The following is a 20,916-nucleotide window of genomic DNA, read 5'->3' as shown; positions in this document are numbered from 1 at the left end:
CATCTCCAACAGATTGCTGCCTCTATCATTCCCCACTCTTGCTTATCTTCAATCTCTCCCTGTCTACTAGTACCTTCCCTACCGCCTACAAACATGCCCATGCCTCCCTCACCCTCAAAAAATTCTCACTTGATCCTTTCATCCCCACTAACTATCATCCTGTACCTCTTCTGCCTTTTGTGGCTGGACTCCTTGAAAAGGCCCATCTACAATAGGTGCCTCTACTTTCTCTTTCCTCACTCTTTTCTTAACCTCTAACAATCCGGCTTCCAAACTCATCATTTCAGTGGAAGTGCTCTCTCCAAAGTTACCACAGATCTAATATTAAAATCCAATGGATTTTTTTTTCAGTCCTCATTCTCCTCAATCTCTCTAACGTCTTTGACCCTGTTGGTCACTCTCTCTTTCTTGATACTGTCTTCTTTCTAGGCCTTCTGGACATCACTTTCTCCTGATCCTCCTCCTATCTATCTGACAGTACCTTTCTTCTTTACTGGATCCTCTTCCGGATCATGCCCTTTATCTGTAGGTGTCACTCAGAGTTCCATCCTGGGCCTTATTCTCTTCTTCCCCTATACTCTTCAGCTCCCATGGATTAATAGCTATGTTGACGATTCTCAGATGTTCTCATCTGGTCTTAACCTCTCTGCTGACCTCCAGTCTCACACTTCCAACTGTCTTTCAGACATCTCTTACTCAATGTGTCCCACTAATGCCCTGTTGGTGAAGTTGTGAACTGATCCAACCATTCTGGAGAGCAATTTTGAACTATGCCTAAAGGGCAATCAAACTGCCTACACTCTTATCTAGCTACCACTTACTAGGTCTGTATCCCAAAGAGACCATAAAAAAAAGGGGGGAAAGGACCTATGTACTAAAAATTATAGCAGCTCTTTTTGTGGTGGCAAAGAATTGGAAATTGAGGGGATGCTCATCAATTGGGGAATGGCTAAACAAGTTAGGTCATATAAAAGTAATGGAACACTATTGTGAAAAACCTGGAAAGACTTACATGAACTGATGCAAAGTGAAGTGAGCAGAGCCAGGAGGACACTGGACACAGTAACCACAACATTGGGCCATGATCAACTACGATTGACTAAGCTCATCTCAGCAATACCATGATCTAAGACAATTCCAAAAGGCTCATGATGGAAAATGTTGTCCACATCCAGAGAAAGAACTGATTGATTGTGAATGCAGATCAAAGCATACCGTTTTCACTTTACTTTTTGTGATTTTTCTTCTTTTGTTCTGTTCTTCTTTTATAACATGACTAACATGGAAATATTTTACATGGCTGTACATATACAACCTATATCAAATTGCTTACTGTCATAGGGAGGGGGGAGAGAAGGGAAGAAGGGAGAAAATTTGGAACTCAAAATTTTATAAAAAATGTTAAAAATGTCTTTACATTAATTGGGGGGAAATACTATTTTAAAAGGGGAAACAAAATAAAAAAAGAAAAAACTCAACATGTCCCAAACTGAACTCATTATCTTTTCCCCTAACCCTTCCCCTCTCCTGCCTTCCCTGTTATTATAGAGTGCACCAACTTCTTAGTCCCTCAGGTTCATAATTTAGATGTCATTCTTTGCTCCTCAGTAATTCTCCCGCCCCTTCCCCAATCCAATCTGTTGCCAAGGCTTCTCATTTCACCTTTGTAACGTTTCTCAAATACTCTCCCTCCTTTCTTCAGCCTGGTCCAGACTCTCACCTCCTCACACCTGTACTATTAGAATAGCCAGCTGGTGGGTCTGTCTGTCCTGTTTCTCCTCGCTCCAATCCATCCTCTATTCAGCCACCAAAGTGGTTTTCCTAAAGTTCAGGTATGATCATGTCACACATACACCCCCTCACCCCACCCCAAACCCTGGAACTCAATAAACTCCAGTGGCTCCCTATTGCCCCCAGGAAGAAATACAAAATGTTTTGTTTGGCTTTCAAAGCTGGTCATAACTTAGCCGCTTCCTACCTTTCCAGTTTTCTTTCACCCTACTCCCCATTCTTTGATCCAGTGACACTGGCCTTCTGGCTTTTTTAGGAACAATGTACTCCATCTCTTGGCTCCCAGTGTTTTCTCTATCTGTCCCCCATTGCCTGAAATACTCTCCCCCTCCTTACTGCCTACTGCCTTCCTGGTTTCTTTTAAGTCCCAACTAAAATACCATCTACAGGAAGCCTTTCCCAGCCTCTCTGAATTCTAGTGCCTTCCCTCTGTTAATTGTTTCCTATTTCTCTGGTTTGTAGTAAGTACAGATTTGCTTACTTTCTCCCCCATTTGATTGTGAGCCCCTTGGGGGTTCATGCTTCTTTTTGTATCCCCAGAGCTTTGCATAATGCCTTGCTCTTAGTAGTTGCTTTAATCAATGTTTCTTGACTGACCACCTGGCAATTATTTGTTCTGACAATTGTCATATCCAACATTTATATAGCACTTTAAGCTTTGCAAAGTATCTATCCCATTTGATCCTCACAAAAACTCTGGAAGGCAAGTGCAATTACACCATTTTACAGATGAAGAAACTGAGACTGAGAGAGGTTAAATAGATTTCCCCAGCTGGCCCTCACCAGGGCACATCAATCAGCTAATCAAAAAGTACAGTGCTAAGCAAAGAAAAATTTTGCTTTCCTGGATCACTTCCTTCCCTTCCTTCTTTCCTTTCCCTGGGTCTGTTCAAAGTAATATTTGTGTACTAAACAAAAAGGGCCTGTAGATTTATTTTCACTCTCCTGCAGAGGACATTAAAAAAAAACTTTTTAAAATTACTAAGCATTTATTTTCTCTTCCTCCCACACTTCCCTTCACCCATGGAAAACAATAACAACAAAACCCTTGTGGCAAATATGCAGATACAAAACAAATTCTCACATCGGCCTTGTCCAAACATACATCTTTCTTTCTGCAACAGGAGTCTCTCACCTCCCTATCAAGAAGAAGGGTAGAATCCTTTATCATCCAGCAGTGCAGGGGCTGGGCGTTGCATTTGTCTGAGAGTTGAAGGCTCTCAAAGTAACTGACGACATCAATGTTTGTAACAATGTTGCAGTTGTGTATACATTGTTTCCTGGTAGCCGAAGGCAGCTTTTGAGACTCCCCCTCGTCCTTTCTTCTGCCCTCTGCTGACTCCACTTTCATCTCCCTGGGCTGGTCCCCTGCCTCACCTTCCATCCTGAGCCCCACAGGTGGGCAAAGGAGGTATCTGAAACATCATCAGCCCGTGTTCTAGAGCAGCACTGCTGGCATCAGAGATATTGGGCAATCAGTATCACTCAACGGACTTTCTAAATCTACTGCAAACTTTTAAGAGTCAGTTTTAAAACTGCCTTTAGCATCTAGAGCCAATAATCTCAACCCAAAAGCAAAAATACACTCACACTGAAAGAAATTAAACAAATTTTTCAAAAAGTTGTAAAATTTGTGCATGCGCAAATGAACTTCTGTAATGCTGGAATAAATAGCGAAGTTCGGGGAAACATTGTAGAAGAAAATAAAAACCTGTTTCCGCCCGGTTTCGAACCGGGGACCTTTCGCGTGTTAGGCGAACGTGATAACCACTACACTACGGAAACTTGCCTGCCGCGAGTCTTGGGAAAGGGCCTGATAATGATGTCGCGATGCTTTCCCCACCGAGGATCTCGCTTTACCTCTTGTTCAAGGAAGCCAATAGAAATGAAACTGATCTATCCTTCCGAGCTTCTCAGAGGTCGGGGAGAAAGCGAAAAGCCGGAACGGATAATGGGGAGACAGGAAGAGGGCACGACTCTATCAGAAGGATGCAGAATGAGACTCACATTTTTGGACGTGGCCAAAGAGGGAATTTTTTTCTTTTAACTAAGCATGGTCGTTAGAAGGGCCTTACGTTTCTTTCTCTTTTTTTGGTTGGGGAGGAAGGCTGGAGGAGGGAGAGAAAATAAATGTTAATTTTTAAAAATAATTTTTAAAATTAAAAGGTTAAACTTGAGTCCAGCTGATGCAAAGATAAAGGAGCGGAAAAGACCTAGGAGCCTCCTCCTTCTTTCCCGTCGCCAATTATCTTTCTTCTCCCCAGTCCTTTGCCCCTCCCCCTTCTCATCCTTTGCCCCTCCCCCCTTCCCCTTCCCCTTCCCCTCCTCCATCCTTTCCCCCTTCCCCCCCCATTCCTCTTCCTCTTCCTCCTCCATCTGGTCCCCTTTCTTCTCCATCACCTCTTTTCCCTTCTCCCACTGTTCCTTTGCTCCCCTACCACAATTCAAAGTGTATAATGGCTAGAGAAGGGGGATGGATTGTATGTGTTTCCCTTCCTATGAAGGAATTTTCTGGATGAGGAAGGCAGCACTTTCAGGTCACAGCCCCGGGTGTCAAAGGTAAAACTTGAACTCAGCTCTTTGTGGCTCCAACCCCCCCATCTAATAAGCTACACCTGCAACTAACGTCACCGATGTGATAAGGAGAAATCCCTTCAATTTTCATTTATTTTCGCATTTCCCTTTCCTACAACCAACAGTTCAAAAGCCCCGATGGTTTCCCCATAAGCCCTTTCTCTTGATTGATTCCTGGGGGCACCTTTTTGTGGGCTGGCACCTGTTTTTATCTTTGCGTCACAAAGTGCCTAACCGAGTGATGTGGGAACTGGACTTAATGATTTCATTGAAATAGGAATTCCCAGATGGAGAAAATCCCTCTATTAATGTAGTGGGGCACTGTACTGATTCACACTTGGAATGGCAAGTTGAGGACCCAGAACTCAGTTATTTGCACCCTCAGAATCTAAAACTAGTCCTGAGGGTTTTCAGGATTGTTTGTCTAGTGCTATATATAGCTGGGGGCTATGCTGATTCCTGCCATGATTGTAACTTTATTATCAATTATCAAGCTTAACTAGCTTTTTAGAAAGTTGCATTTTTGGTGCAAAACATCCCCTCACCCCATCTATGACATACTCTCCTATACATATTGACAGAGTCCAGAAAAAGTAGGCTTAAGCTTGGGCAGTACATGTGGCAAAGGGGTAATTCAATGCTTGGTTACTGGCAGTCTTTTTTCTTCTTGGTGACATGCTGAAGAAATTCCCCTTTGATGTGGTATAATTTCTTTACTGAGTTCTTTGTGGGGCCTTCCCCGTGTAGTATCTGCTTTATTCTTGGCTCTCACTGAAAACACTGCCAACAACAGTGAATGATCTGGGGGATGATAGGAAGATGGAAAGTCCAAAATCTTCCAGATTCTTTAAAGCTCAGAAAAGTATTCTTTAAGGCGAAGATGGGAAGGGTCCAAATAAAGCTGAGAGCTTTCTTTCACCCCCAAAATGGTTTTGTTAGAATATTCTTTCCTGAAATAGGGGAGAAGGGAATAAGAGGGGATTGATAGAGGGGAGGGAAGATTGGGGAATTTGGTAATCAGAAGCAAACACTTCTAAGGGGGCACAAGGTCAAAAGAGAGAATAGAATAAACGGGGCTGGGATAGGATGAAGGGAAATATAATTAGTCTTTCACAACATGGCTATTATGGAAGTATTTCGCATGACTACACATGTATAACATATATCGAGTTGCTTGCCTTCTCAATGAGCATGGGTGGGGAGGGAGGAAGGAAGAAAATTTGAAACCCAAACTTTTAAAAACAAATGTTAAAAATGATTTTCACATGCAACTGGGAAATAAGATATACAGGCAATGGGCTATAAAATCTATCCTGCCCTACAGGAAAATAGAAGGGGAAGGGGATAAGAGAAGGGGTCAGGGGATAGAAGGGAGGGCAGATTAGGGGAAAGTGTATTCAGAATGCATCCTGTCTTGGGGTGGGGTGAGGGAAGAGATAGGGAGAAAATTTGGAACTCAAAATCTTGTGGAAGTGAATGTAGAAAACTAAAAATAAATTAATTAACAAATGACAATTAAAAAAATATTCTTTCCTGGCTCCAGCTCACTCCAATTTCTTTGGCTAAACTGGCTTGTAGGCAACCACAAGTTTCTTCAGTCAATATGAAAAGGTTCTTGCATAATGTCATTTCCCAAACTTACTTGGTCTAAAGTCCTTGATTTATTGATTGATTGAAACTCCTTCTCATCTCATTAACATATCAGTTAATTTAATTAGGGTGAGGTGATTTGATTGATTTACTCAGTTGGGTCCTACCCTTACCAATAGTCTTAGAATATGGATTCTTTACCTAGGATTCATGAATTTGGTTTTTAACAACATCCTTATGGGGGGGCAGAGCCAAGATGGTGGAGTGAAAGCAGTGACTTGCTTGAGCTCTCCTCTAAACCCCTCCAAATACTCATAAAAATTGGCTCTAAACAAATTCTGAAGCAGCAGAACCCACAAAAAGACAGAGTGAAACAAATTTCCAGCCCAAGACAACCTGGATGATTGATCAGAAAGGTGTATCGTGTCGGGCTGGGAGCACAGCACAGCGAGGTATGGGTGTGCAGGCCGCAGGGAACCTGGAGCAGGCCTCAGAGGACTGAATCTCAGGCAGCTGTGGAGGTTTCCAGACTCCTCAATCCACAAATGCCAAAGACAACTTAGAAGGTCAGTGGGAAATGTCTGTTTCTGTGGTGCTGAGAAGGAAGGGGGGTTCAGCTCCATTCCCCAAGAGTGGCCCTGGGGGGCAGCTGCTTCCAGAGCTTCCAGCCCACAGCTGAGGTGGAATCCAGTGGCTGATCAGAGAGGGACTGCAGGGATCTCTTTGCCAGTGCTGAGGCAGGAATCTCTTGCTTTGCCCATGTTTGGATCTGGGTCACAGTTCTGGGTGGTGGTGCTGGGGTGAGGAGGAGCGCTGGCGTGGTGGAGCTTGGAGTGGCTGTGGAGAGGAACCCTCCTCACAGTTACAGGACAGAAAGGAATACTTGTGGTCACAGGCCAGGAAAGGAGTAAACACCTCGCCCCTTATCATACCACCTTGGAAGAACTGAAAATTTACAGGTCCCTACAAGTATCTCTGAAAACAGCTATACAAACCCCTGAAGCTTGGGACAGTACATTCTCCACATTGGAAGCAGACTCTTACCTTAACAAAGAGTTTAAAACTCAAGTAATTGGCTGGGATCATGAGCAAGCAGCGCAAAAAGAGTCAGACCATAGAATCTTACTTTGGTGAAAAAGAAGATCAAAATATACAACCAGAAGAAGACAACAAAGTCAAAGCTCCTACATCCAAAGCCTCCAAGAAAAATATGAATCAGTCCCAGGCCTTGGAAGAGCTCAAAAGGGATTTTGAGAAGCAAGTAAGGGAAGTAGAGGAAAAACTGAGAGTGATGCAAGAAAATCATGAAAAACAAGTCAACAGCTTGCTAAAGGAGACCCAAAAAAATACTGAAGAAAATAACACCTTAAAAAATAGCCTAACCCAAATGGCAAAAGAGGTCCAAAAAGCCAATGAGGAGAAGAATGCCCTAAAAAGCAAAATTGGCCAAATGGAAAAGGAAGTCCAAAAGCTTACTGAAGAAAATACTTCCTTAAAAATTAGAATAGAGCAATTGGAAGATAGTGACTTTATGAGAAATCAAGACACTGTAAAACAAATCCAAAAGAATGAAAAATTAGAAAACAATGTGAAATATCTCATTGGAAAAACAACTGACCTGGAAAATAGATCCAGGAGAGAGAATTTAAAAATTATTGGACTATCTGAAAGCCATGATCAAAAAAAGAGCCTAGACATCATCTTTCAAGAAATTATCAAGGAAAACTGCCCTGATATATTAGAACCAGAGGGCAAAATAGAAATTGAAAGAATCCACAGATCTCCTCCTGAAAGAGATCCCCAAAGGAAAACTCCTAGGAATATTGTAGCCAAATTCCAGAGTTCCCAGGTCAAGGAGAAAATATTACAAGCTGCCAGAAGGAAACATTCAAGTACTGTGGAAACACAATCAGGATAACACAAGATTTAGCAGCTTCTACATTAAAGGACCGCAGGGCATGGAATATAATATTCTGGAGGGCAAAGGAGATAGGATTACAACCAAGAATCACCTACCCAGCAAAAATCGTCATTCAGTGAAATAGAGGACTTTCAAGCATTCTTGATGAAAAGACCAGAGCTGAATAGAAAATTTGACTTTCAAATACAGGACTCAAGTGGAACATGAAGAGGTAAACAGGAAAGAGAAATCATAAGAGACTTATTAAGATTGAACTGTTTACATTCCTGCATGGAAAGATGATATTTATAACTCATGAGACCTTTGTCAGTATTAGGGTAGTTGGAGGAAAAAAATTATATGTATGTATATGTAGATAGATAGATAGAGGGCACAGGGTGAGTTGATTAAGGGGTCATATCTGGAGAATAAAATTAAGGAATGAGAGAGGATTATACTCGGAGAAGAAGAAAGGGAGAGGTAGAATGGGTAAATTATCTACAAAAAAAAACAGAAAAGAAAAGTCTCTTACAGTGGAGGGGAAACGGGGAAGGTGAGAGAATGAGTGAATCTTATTCTCATAGGATTTGGCTTAAGGAGGGAATAACATACACATTCAATTGGGTATGGAAATCTGTCTTACCCTACAGGAAAATAGGGGGAGAAGGGGACAAGAGAGCAGGGGATGATAGAGAGGAGGCAGATTGGGAAAGGGGTAATCAGAAGTAAATACTTCTGAGGAGGGACAGGGTCAAAAGAAAGAATAGAATAAATGGGAGGGCAGGATAGGATTAAGGGAAATAGAGTTAGTTTTTCACAACATGTCTACTTGGAATGTTTTGCATAACTGCACATGTACAACCTATATTGAGTTGCTTGCCTTTTCAATGAGGATGGGTGGGGAGGGAGGAAGAAAGAAAATTTGAAACCTAAAGTTTTAAAAACATATATTTTAAAAAAATGTTTTCACATGCTACTGGGAAATAAGAAATACAGGAAATGGGGTTCCTGCCCTACAGGAAAATAGAAAGGGAAGGGGATAAGAGAAGGGGGGAGAGATAGAAGAGAGGACAGACTAGGGGAAGGGATATTCAGAATGCATGCCATCTTGGGGTGGGAGGAGGGGGAGATGGGGTAAAATTTGGAATTCAAAAACTTGTGGGAGTGAATGTTGAAAGCTAAAAATAAATAAATTTATATTAAAAAAAGAAAAAAACAAAAAAACCCATCCTTGTAAATATTCAGAATAGTTGACTTCCCATCTACCTCTGTGTATTTTGTTTTATGTGTTTAATAACATTATTCTAAGAAGGGATTCAAAAGCTTCACCAGACTACAAAGTGAAGAACCCCTATCTTAGAGAAAATGACTAAATACCATTGGGATATCTTGCTAGGCTTTCTTTAGAAAGGTTTAGCCTTCCACCACTCTCAGTTTTATGGAATGAAACTGCTCATAATTATCTATCTGCTCACATTCAAGGTCTTTGAATTTTCTTCTCCCAGAGATCTTTGGTAATTTCACTCTCCTACCCCCACCCTCCTGCCGTCTTCCCCTATTCACTTTCTGACTCTGCGGCTCTGATGGTGATTTCCTTGGGGGCTAGATGTCAAAGCATCTTAGCTTCTCTCACTGGGTAATTCATGGTTCAGCAACCTAGATCTCTGCCTCCAGTGACTTCTGAGTGATCAGAACTGGCCCTAGCTAAATGCTATGCCCTTTCCTTCAGGCTTAGTGTCACAGCACCAACCTCCCCACCCCCACCCTGCAAAGGTGTGTTGACCTGGTGTCCTAGCCCAACCCCGTCGCTACTCAGTTCTCTAGTTTGGTATCAGTAATTCAGAGCTGCGTGCTGTTGCTGCCATAGAGTTGTGGCTCCCAGCATGCTTTTCCTCCTGAAGGGCTGGCATCTGCCCAAACTTCTACATCCTGGAGATGGAGGCTCCATTGGACCAGTGGGGGGGGGGTGGCAGAGTGTATAGGATTGTATTGGGTTTTGTGGACTGCCTGTGTGTCTGGTCCTTAGGTCTGCTCCTGCAGCCTTGATACCCGTAGCAGAGGAGGTAGGGAAGGAGTGCTCAGTGAGCTCAGGGTCAGTGAAAGTCAGTCCCTAGGTTTTTGTTTTGCAGGGTTTTGTTTTTGTATTTTTTTAACCTTCTTTTGGGTTCTGGGTATCCTAGACTATAGAGACAGCTTAAGTAACATTATCTTTGGTGCATAATTTCCATTTTGGAAAGGTTTGAGAGTTCCTGGTGTTTCACAGATAAACACACAGGTACCACCATTTGCTGGGCAGGAGAACACAGGAGGGCTCCTAACACTAACAGGTGTTCTAGCACGGGTTCACTTTTGATCCAGTAAGACAGGAAGACAGCTTCGGAAGGGTTAAATAAGCTTACTTTATTTTAGTCTAGTCTTCTCAAAAGGAGTTTGCTGATAATGGGAGCACCAACTCCTACAGCATTCCCTAATCACACTTCTCACAGGGGCAGGTGAGAACAGTAAGAGCTACGACTCCTAAGATCCTAAGGTCCCCTAAACCTCAATGGGGGTCAGTTGAGGCAAACACGGATTTCCTCCCACGCCTTGATGGGGATCGATCACTGTAGGTACATGCATTCTTCTATGCATTACCCAAATACCCCCAAAAAATTCTTCACTGACCAGTGTCCACTTGCTTTATAGGACAACAAAGAGCGTATCTTACCAACAATAGCCTCCCAGGTTAACTTTAGCAATATCATCATGACCTAACACAGTGCACACACCCCTGTATCCCTACTGCAACTGTGCAGTAGAAGTTGTCAACCATAATTCATGGGAGATATTATCAAAGGTCCTGAAACTGTTATCTAAAAAAGAGTAACAAAACCCTCCTTACACTAAAATCCACCTTACTTAAACTTTTTTGTATTTTTAAAAATCTTCTTTTGGCTTCTGGGTATCCTAGACCACAGAGACAGCTTAAGTAACTTTATCTTTGGCGTATAATTTCCATTTTGGAAAGGTTTGAGTTCCTGGGGATCAGAGAAAATGTCTAGACCTCTATCTAGTTACTCATGTGACCTGGAATCTCCTTATAATCATCTGTAGTCCTTTGAAAGATTTTCAAACAGCTTACATTCTAACCCAGGATTGTCCTTGAAAGCTATTATTCCCATTTGACAATTAATTTATATGTTTGCTAATTAAAATCCTTTGGGGCTTTTTGGGGGCTTTTTGTTGTAATTTATATTTGATTTACCATCGAAATTATTATAGTCAGCACTGATCTTGTTTCTCTTACCATTTTGCACTTTTTATTTTCAATAATTCACTCTAATGATTCAGGGTTAAATTGTTAATTTTATGGCATTCTTTTTTCTCATTACTACTCTTGTTTATTATAAATTCTTAACTCTTACAAGTCAGGAGTCTGTGTGCCCATGGGGACTCAGGAGAAATCCTATAGTCCTATCAAATCTTTGACTATCTGTTAAAATGGAGTAAATTTCATTCTTTGTGACGTCTGATATTTGCTATACCCAATACTTACCAATTTTTTTTTTTAAGAAAGAGTTCCAATAAGGATCAAGGGAGTATAATAGGAGTGGACTGACCAATCCTCGAAACGTGCAGATATCCCCTGCCTGGGTCCAGTCCTAATCTGGGGAAAGTCTGTTTCCAGCCATGATGATTCATGATCTGGTTGTTGAGCAGAATGGAGAGGATATATTAAAAGGCCACCTCCACCCCCTGCACATTGCTAGCTCTCTTTCCTCCCGGGTAACCAAAGAGGAAAGACTAGTTTGAGCTGCCTGGTAGGGGAGTGGATGCTGACCAAATTCCTTCGCTGCAGTCTTCCACAGGCTGTCAGTCATCTACGAGAACATGACACCTGTTGCTTATATATTTGTTCTTTAGTAATCTTAGACAAATGACTATCTGGAGATGAAATTACCTGAGGGAACAGCTGGCTAATAGTAATAGTAGAATCCAAAAGACAGTCATCCCAAGAAGGGCATCAGCTCTTTTTTGTTGAAATTGTGAACTCAAATGTCAAATAAAATAGGCATTTATGCAATGTCATGACTTTCTCACTCGGCTACAGAGCCTACCTAGGACCTAGGGTTTCCCAGTCACCTGAAGAATCAAGACCAGCTTGATCTTTCACTCTGAACATGCATTGATGAGGCGGGAGAAAAGATGGCAGCAACTCCGTTTATTTTTAGCAAAGCACTCATTTATATAGTAAAATAACAAGAACTCTGTCTCATGTTACAATGACATATAGCCCATGCTATGCTCAAGGACAGTGCATGCACAGTCTGTGCACTTACCTACCACTAATCACAAATACACTGTTAATGACTAATGAGTAACTAGGGAAGTTAGAGATGCATAGAATGGAGCACCGAACCAGGCAATCTTTGCTCATGGACCAACACCTGAGAGGGGCCTCAGCCGTTCAGTGAGATCTCATGAATCGTCTGTGGCCCTCTACATCCTTACAGATCCCTAACAATGCAACACAGTAGACCAGGAAAAATTATACAGGAAACCATGAGTATCAATTATGTTCAGCTTGCTTCACTATTAAAAATAAATATGTTTATAAATATTCATAGAATGTACAAAAATATGTTTTCTATAGATGTTAGACATTATTCATTATATACAATATGTAATTATGTATAATATAAAAATAGTGTTAAACACATATTAAATATATAAATGTTGTATAAAAATGACAAATGTATGCTAAATTCAACATGTAATTTTCAGAGCTGTCCTGATTGCCTGTAATTTTTTCCTGGCCTTCCTTCTATTCTTAGCTATACATTTTTTAAAATAGCTTCATATCCAGTGGATAATAATGCTCAAAGGATATGGACATGCAGTTCTCAAGAGAAGAAATCCAAGCTATCCATAAGCATATTTGAAAATGCTCAGAATCACTAATAATTAGAGAAATGCAAACTGGAGCAACTCTGAGGTTTTACCTTACACCTGTCAGATTGGCATAATTGACCCCTCAAATGACAAATGTTTGTGGGGCTATGGAATGTTGGGCACATGAATGCATACTGATGGAGCTATGGATTAGGCCAGCCATTTTGGAAAGTAGTATTGAACTATGCCACAAAAGTGACTAATTAATTGTTCACAGTCTTTGACCTAGAAATACCATTATTAAGCCTATACCTAGTTGGCAGAGTGTCCCTGTAGGGGGCTTGACTATGTATTCTCCAAAGTTTAAGTCAAGAAAACACTGATATTCTCCATTTTAAGGGACACTGCAACCCTTGCCTTTTGGCAGACTATAGCTGTGTTCAAATGACTTGAACCAAGCAATAATTTCGATATATTTTCATTTTTGTTACAGCAGTAATCATAAGTTTGTGCTTCTGTTGACATTAGGTTGACTCAAAATGCTTGACCTTTACTAGATGAAAGTGGACAGAGCTGGTTTCCCCACCTTTAGTTAGGTCTGTGTCAGTAAAGTGCCAGATTTCATTCAATAGCCGTGTTTCATTGCTTCCTTTTGTTAGTTTTTTTTTAAGTATTGTGACTTTTAAGAATTGGATTATTCTAAGGAAACATGTGGAAGCTGTAGCTCTTAAAGCTCACGCTACTATTAGAGATACTGTAGTGGCTATTAAAGTCAAGCATGTCAGGGATCTTTCCTGCCCCAAACAAAATTAGATCAATTTCATTGAATCACAAAGGAAAGTTTGGGGCGGGAGAAGTGCCAACAATTGACAAATCTTTTTTTTTTTTCAAAGCAGCCTAATTAATCCTTAGAAAACAAGCAGAGACCTTCAGAGGAACTGGTAGCTGGAAGGGTTGTTATTGATTCTTCTATAGTGTGTTTAGAGGTTTCTTGAAATGGGCAAAACATTCAGAGAAGTCACTTTTGGGGAAACATTTTTTGTAGCAAGTTTATTTTGGATGCTAAGGCTACATCCACAGGAAGGGTGGAGGGGCTTTAGCCAGACCCCTCAGGTGACTTCATAGTGCCTGCATTGTTACATATGCTTTAGGAGGCCTTGGGGGACCGGGAAAGTCAGGGAAGAATTGACTTGGCACCAAAAAGAAGCTGGCTGGGGCTAGGAAGCACGCTATTGGCCCCACCATTGACAAAGAAGGAGGCGTAGATGCTGATAGGATGAATAGCTATGCCCCTGCTGTGGTGATAGACAATGGCTCTGAGGTGCTGAAGGCAGGCTTGGCCGGAAACAGGGACCCCCAGTTCATTTATGCCAACATAACAGGCCGGGCGAAGGGCAAACCCGGGGCCTCCGAAAACTCACAGAGGGATCTGTTTGTGGGTGAGGAAGCCCAGGCCAGGAGAGGCTCCCTCTCTATCAGGTAAACTCCTTTTCCTGTTTCAGGGGGAGGGGGTCAGGGTGTAAAAAGAAGAGAAGATGATTGGAGATAGAAGGGAAAGGGTAAAGGGAGCTAAGGCTTAGCAAAATGTGGAAAGGAAACTGGATTTCAAGTTTGTGTGCTTAGGCCCAAATCTCAGCGTGTGACCTGAGTTCAAATTCCAGCGTTGCTATTACTACCTAGCGTGACTTTGACCTGGCCAAGCTTTCTGGACTTCAGTCCACTCGGTCATAAAAGGAATAGTCCTGAACTTTTGGGGTTGTTCAGTCAGTCATGTCTGACCCTTCCTGGCAAAGATACTGGACTGGTTTGCCATTTCCTTCTGCAGCTCATTTTATAGATGAGGAATTGAGGCAAACAGGGTTAAGTGACTTGGCCAGGGGAACAGGGCAGATTAGAGCTCAGGAAGATGAGTCTCCCTGACTTCAGGCCCAACGTTATCCACTTCACCACCTGTCTTAAACTACATCATCTCTAAGATCTACCTCTAAATCCTATAAGTCTATGAAATGACAAAAGGGACTTTGAATTAGAGAAAGAAGCAGTCAGGAGAAAAATCAGAAATGGTAGTAAGGAAACTGTCTCCTTTTTTTTTTGAGGGTGGAGGAGAATAAAGGTAGTGGAATTAAGCAAAATAAAGGAGTAGGTGGGGAAACAAAAGACCATGACATTAATAGAGCATTTACATTTTATAAAGCATTTTCTTTTTACAGTTTAATTAACAATTTTCTCTCCTTCCTATATTCTCTCCCCGTTGAAAAGAAAAAAGAAGGGGAAAAAATACAGCCCTTGTAACAAATATTCAGTTAAGTTAAAGAAATTCCTGCATTGGACTTGTCCAGAAATATATGTCTTATCCTATACCCTGAGTCCATCATGGCCTCTTTGTTGGGAGGTGGATAGCATATTTCATCATCCGAAGGAGGGAGATTGGCCATTGCATTGCTCAGAATTCTTAAGTCTTTCAAAGTTGTTTGTTACTCAAAAATTGGTTCTTTAAAAATGTCTGTTTACTTTAGCCTGCATCAGTTCATACGAGTCTTGCTAGGTTTCTCTGAATCTGTCCCTTTATTATGGCACAATATTATATCATAATTTGTTCAGCCATTCCACAATTGATGGGTACTCCTTAGTCACCAATTTTTTAATAACATAAAAAGAGCTACACATATTTGTCCTTTCGCTTTTTCTTTGATCTCTTTTGGGAATAGGCCCAGTAGGGGTATTGCTAGATCAAAGGGTAGGCATAGATTTTTGGGCATAGTTCCAAACTGCTTTCTAGAATAGCTAGATCAATGCCACCAACATAGCATTAGTATGTCCTTTTTCCTGTAGCTCCTCCATTATCTTCTTCAATAATCTGACAGATGTGAAATTGTTGTTCAGTTGTGTCCAACTCTTCGTAACCCCATTTGTGGTTTTCTTGGCAAAGATACTGGAATGGTTTGCCATTTCTTCCTCCAGTTCATTTTACAGATGATAAAACTGAGGCAAACAAGGTTAAGTGACTTGCCCAGGGTCACACAGCTAGTAAGGCTCTGAGGCCAGAATTAAACTCATGTCTTTCTGATACTCTACCCACTGCATCCTGGGCTCAGTTGTCCTGGTCTATATCTGGCCACTGGATCCAGATGGCTCTGGAGGAGAAAGTGAGGCTGGTGATTTTGCACAGCCCTCCCTCGCTTAAATCCAATTCACTTGTATGTCATGGCATCACCTCCCTGATGTCATGGTCCTCTTTGAAAACAAAGGACAAACAACAGAAACCACTGTACTACTTAGCTGCCTTGTGATTGGGCATGAAATAGAATCTCATATAAAGCCCTTTAACACATCTCATTTGTTGATGAGATTAGGCACCAAAGATTAGACAGCTTGGTAGGTCATTGGGGAAAGCACTGTACTTAGAATCAGAAAGACCTGAGTTCAGATTGTACCTCAGATATTTATTAGCTATGTGACCTTGGGCAAATTATCTCATTTCTCCCAGCCTCAGTTTCCTCATCAGTGAAATAGTGGCATTAGGTTCAGCAGCCCCCAAGTTCCTTGCTAGTTCCCAATCCATGATTCACTTTGGAGATGATGAAGCTGTATGCAGAGTGCTTGTTGGACCTGGAATCAGGAAATCTGGGCCCAAGTTCCCTTCTTTATATGCCATCAATCTTCTACTGCCCACTTCCTAACATCAGTTAGACTGTACATTGACCTGTCCCTCCTCAGCACATTGCAGCCTGCCGTCTGACCTCAGCACCCCACAGAAAGTGCTCTCTCTCAAAGCTCACTGTGTTGATGTCACATATGTAATTGACACCATGTTTACTTGGTTTCTCAGTGGGTAGGGGATGGGGTGGGAGGGAGAGAGAGAATTTGGAATTCAAAATTTAAAAAGAAAAAAATGTTTAAAAGATAAATTAATTTTTTAAAAAAGCCCCTCACCAGGGATGTTTTCATCACTAAATGCTATGGCCTTACCTTAGTCTTCATCCTACTTGATGTATATTCCTTAATTCTTCATCACAAAACCACACTTAGCACATTGTAGATGAGGCATACCTTTGTTGAAGTCCAGTTTTCTATTTCTAGCCTTGATTCTAGCCTATAGGGTTGAATCAGGTTTAAATCTCTGATGCTGTAGACTCATATGACTGACCCTTCATGTGCTGGTCACTTTTCCTTCCTTTGGAGTCCATGACTCCTGGTTCTCCTCTTACGTGTTTAACAAACCCTTCTTCGGTCACCTTTGCTCCATTATCATCCATCTACTGCCCCTTCCTTGTAGGTATTCCCCAGTGTTCTTTTCTGGTCCCTTCTTGCTCTATACTTTTTTTCCCTGGGCATCTCATCGACTTACATGGGTTCAATTATCATTTCTATGGGGCAGCTAGGTGGTGCAGTGGATAGAACTCTGGCCCTGAAGTCAGAAGGACATGAGTTCAAATCCAGTCTCAGACACATGACACTTACTAGCTGTGTGACCCTGGGCAAGTCACTTAACTCCAATGGCCTTTAAAAAAAAACCACCAAATATCATTTCTAGCATGCAGATGTTTCTCAAAGCTTTATATTCAGCCTTCCCAGGACCTCCAGGTCCACCTCACCAACCACCTGCTGGAGAACTCCTCCTAGATTCCCCCATCACATCTCATATTCAACATGTCATCCAGATTCATTACCTCCTGGAGTCTTTCTGGGATCTTCACTGCCCCAATCTTACTGCATACCAAGTCTGTAGATTTTGCCTTGATAATATCACTAGTATCTTTGTTGTTACTGAGTTGTTTCAGTGGTGTCCAACACTTCTTTCTTGGCAAAGATACTGTAGTGGTTTGCCATTTCCTTCTTCAGCTTATTTTACAGGTGAGGAAACAGAGGCAGAGTTAAATGACTTGCCCAGGGTCACACAGCTAGTGAGTATCTGAGGTCGGATTTGAACTCATGCTTTCCTGACTCCAGGCCCAGCGCTCTTATCTACTGAGCCACCTAGCTGCCCTATATCACTACCATCTATAGCCTCTCAAATCACAGGGCTATCTCTCTTATTAGGGACCTCCTCACCTATTCTATGGTAATAGCCTTCTAATTGATCCTTCTTCAATCCTCACTCCCCACAGCTGCCAAAGCAAAGATCTTCCTCCATTTCACGTCACCCCGACCTATGCATTGCATCTTCCAGTCACGCTAGAAGGACTACCAGCTGATCCCAGAGCTTGGCATTGTACCTAGCATCTCTTTGCATTTGTACAAGCTGACCTCGGGCCCTGGGACGCGCGTGAACTTCCACCTAACTCTGAAGGTTCCGTTTTTAACTCCCCTTCTCTGCTAAGCTTCTGCGATCCCCTTCATTTTTCTCCTTCTATTCCCCAAGGTCTGGTATTGCGTCTTGGATATAATAGGCACTTAATTGATTGAATGGCACTGAATCGATTCCCAATCCTGTGGTTTGCTGTCTAGGTGACTTTAGGCAAGTTTGAGCATTATTACTAAGTGCTTACTGCGTGCCAGGCATTGAGCTAAAGACTGGAAATACAAAAACAAAAACAAAAACAAAAACAAAAAAGGCAAAAAACAGCCCTGCGCTACTGGGAGCTTCCTGCACTATATCTTGTACAGCTGTGGTCAGTGGCATTGGGGGCGTGGAGGGGGGGGAGAGACAGGTGGGAAGTGTTTTACAGATCTTTAGGGGCCGCAAGGTGGTGAAGTGGGTAGAGTGATAGACCTGGAGTCGGTTAGACCCGAGTTCAAATCCAGCCTCAGACACTTACTAAGTGTGTGACCCCGGGCAAGTCATTTACACTCTGTTTGCCTCAGTTTTCTCATTTGTAAATGGGGATATTAATAGCATCTACCACGTAGGGTTGTTTTGAGAACCAAATATTTGTAAAGTGCTTGTAGCACTATATAAATTCTAGCTACTATTAGTACTATTACAATTGTTTCAACAAATGAGATAGTAATTGTGAAAGATTTAGCACACAGACTTAATCTGACACACAGTAGGCACTATATCAATGTTAGCTATTATTATTATACATGATTCCTTCTTCTCCTTGCCTAAGGTCATACAGATGATAGTAAGTGGTAGACTTACATCCAGGTGATGTGACATTCTTTCTACCTCACCACTATCCCTCTCAAGGGGAGGGAAGAAAATCCAGAAGCTGGGGGAAAATAAGAAGGAGGAAGTTGGGATGGGCCAAAGAAGTAGAAGAGACATTAGGGGCAATAGCTGCTGGTAACAGAGGTCCTCGGTGAGACATAGCAGTCCCTACATGGGATCCTAGTGCCTTCAAGATGGGTTTGTATTCCTGGGAAAAGTGAAATCTTCAAGGGGGAAGGGGAAGGAAAGGAAAGGAAAACCCAAGGGCTACTTTTTTTCTACTGTGCTCTCTGCAGCTATCCAGTGGCACGGGGCATTGTCACCTCCTGGGCAGACATGGAAGCCGTGTGGAGGAATGTTTATGAACATAACTTGAAAATGAAGGCCTGTGAGAGTCCTGTGATGCTCACAGAGCCAGCACTGAACCCCCTGGCTAACAGGGAAAGGATGACCGAGTTATTCTTTGAGAGTTTTGAGGTGCCGGCCCTTTTTGTCTCTATCCAGTCTGTCCTGGCCCTCTTTGCCTCAGGCTATACAACAGGCTATGTGCTGGATTCAGGTGCTGGTATATCCCAGTGTGTGCCCGTCTTTGAAGGTTACTGCCTACCTCATGGTGTCCTTCGGCTGGAACTGGCTGGACGAGATCTCACCGAGTACCTTATTAAACTCCTCCAGGACCACAACATCTTGCTTCTCAGCCCCTCGGACAAAAAGATTGTCAATCACATCAAAGAGAACCACTGTTATGTAGCTGCCAACTTTGAAGAGGAACTGACCAAGAATCCTGCCATGTTGGAGAAAACTTACAAATTGCCCGATGGAAAGACCATCAAACTTCATGATGAGATGTTCAGATGCCCAGAGAGTCTTTTTCTTCCAGGGCACCTGAATTTGGAGGCTCCTGGCATTGACAAGCTCTGTTTCAATAGTATAATGAAATGTGACACAGATTTAAGGAACATCTTCTTCTCCAATATTGTCCTTGCTGGGGGATCGACCTGTTTCCCTGGTTTAGATAAGAGGCTAGTAAAAGAGCTGGCCCTCATGGTGCCTGCCAAGACTTCTGTGAGGGTTTCTGCCCCACCAGACAGGAAAATATCTGTGTGGATGGGAGGTTCCATCCTTGCCTCCCTCTCTGCCTTTCAGGATATGTGGATCACTGCTACAGAATTTAAAGAGGTCGGACCCAACATAGTACATCAGCGATGCTTCTGAAAATCCATTACTGATAAGATGCTAAGGGGAAAAAAATGTGTGTGTGCATGAAAGAAAGAATATGTGCAAAAGAAAGAAAGAGAGAGAGAGAGAGAGAGAGAGAATTTGAAGAGATTTTACCTAATTTTTTTCTGAGAGAGCAGAAAACATTTTAGCTATGCCTTTGCTCCAATTCCATAATAAAACATTGAAGGGAAAAAAATAATGATTATTTATTGAATGATTAATTAGCAAATAGTTATTGGGTATCTACTCTGCAAATATGAGTTGAACATGTAATTGACAGCCCTGCACTCCAAGCTCTGGGTTCATATGGATGTATAGTTTCAAACTTGGGGAACAACCCCTAAGTTACTTTTTTTTAGCCAAGAAACTCATTTATCCAAATTTTTATAACAGAACAAAAATCAGAGAAAGTGTACATGGGAAAATATATATCATAAAATACAGAATGAAAGCGCTCTCCCATTCGGAACAATTCAGCTTAACTAAAAGAGTCTTAGATGTCACTCATACAGAAATTCACAGTGCTTAGTGTAGCAAGCTGGGGAGATGGACATGAGGGAGATTGTAGGTACATTTTTGTATTGGCTTCTCCCCAGAGTCTTTTTCTTCAGCAAATTGAAGTGGGGTTGGCATCATCCACCTTATCTCTTGAAGCTGAATGTCAGCAGTGCCTGAAGCCTGAAGAATCCTAAAAAGATTTTTGACCTTGACGAGAATGAGCCTCTCCTCTTTCCCAGTCTAGACAACTGGGGCTCACACAGGTTCAAGGCATTGATCTCCACCAGGGAGGAGAGAGTACTATGCCAGCGAACTTTGGGACTGCCCAAGTTATTGTTTGGTTCATTTTTCTCCATCCCAGCTTTCCCTGAGAACC

The 20,916-nt window shown here is 42.0% G+C and overlaps 1 protein-coding gene and 1 non-coding gene across 2 annotated transcripts; one reads left to right on the top strand and one right to left on the bottom strand.

Annotated features, from left to right (window-relative positions):
* Nucleotides 1-3,503: 3,503 nt before the first annotated feature.
* On the bottom strand, nucleotides 3,504-3,576 carry TRNAV-AAC (transfer RNA valine (anticodon AAC)). The gene has a single exon. It is a non-coding gene; the product is annotated as a tRNA-Val (tRNA).
* A 10,313-nt stretch (nucleotides 3,577-13,889) lies between these two features.
* On the top strand, nucleotides 13,890-20,226 carry ACTRT3 (actin related protein T3). Its single transcript, XM_020979720.1, has 2 exons — nucleotides 13,890-14,206; nucleotides 19,118-20,226. The coding sequence occupies exons 1-2, from the start codon at nucleotides 14,004-14,006 to the stop codon at nucleotides 20,034-20,036; spliced, it is 1,122 nt and encodes a 373-aa protein (XP_020835379.1). The 5' UTR covers nucleotides 13,890-14,003; the 3' UTR covers nucleotides 20,037-20,226.
* The last annotated feature ends 690 nt before the right edge of the window (nucleotides 20,227-20,916 follow it).

The sequence above is a fragment of the Phascolarctos cinereus genome, unplaced genomic scaffold (assembly GCF_003287225.1).
Source record: "Phascolarctos cinereus isolate Bilbo 61053 unplaced genomic scaffold, phaCin_HiC Scaffold_7;HRSCAF=346, whole genome shotgun sequence".
Taxonomy (NCBI): domain Eukaryota; kingdom Metazoa; phylum Chordata; class Mammalia; order Diprotodontia; family Phascolarctidae; genus Phascolarctos; species Phascolarctos cinereus.
This window is presented reverse-complemented; position numbering and strand designations above follow the sequence as displayed.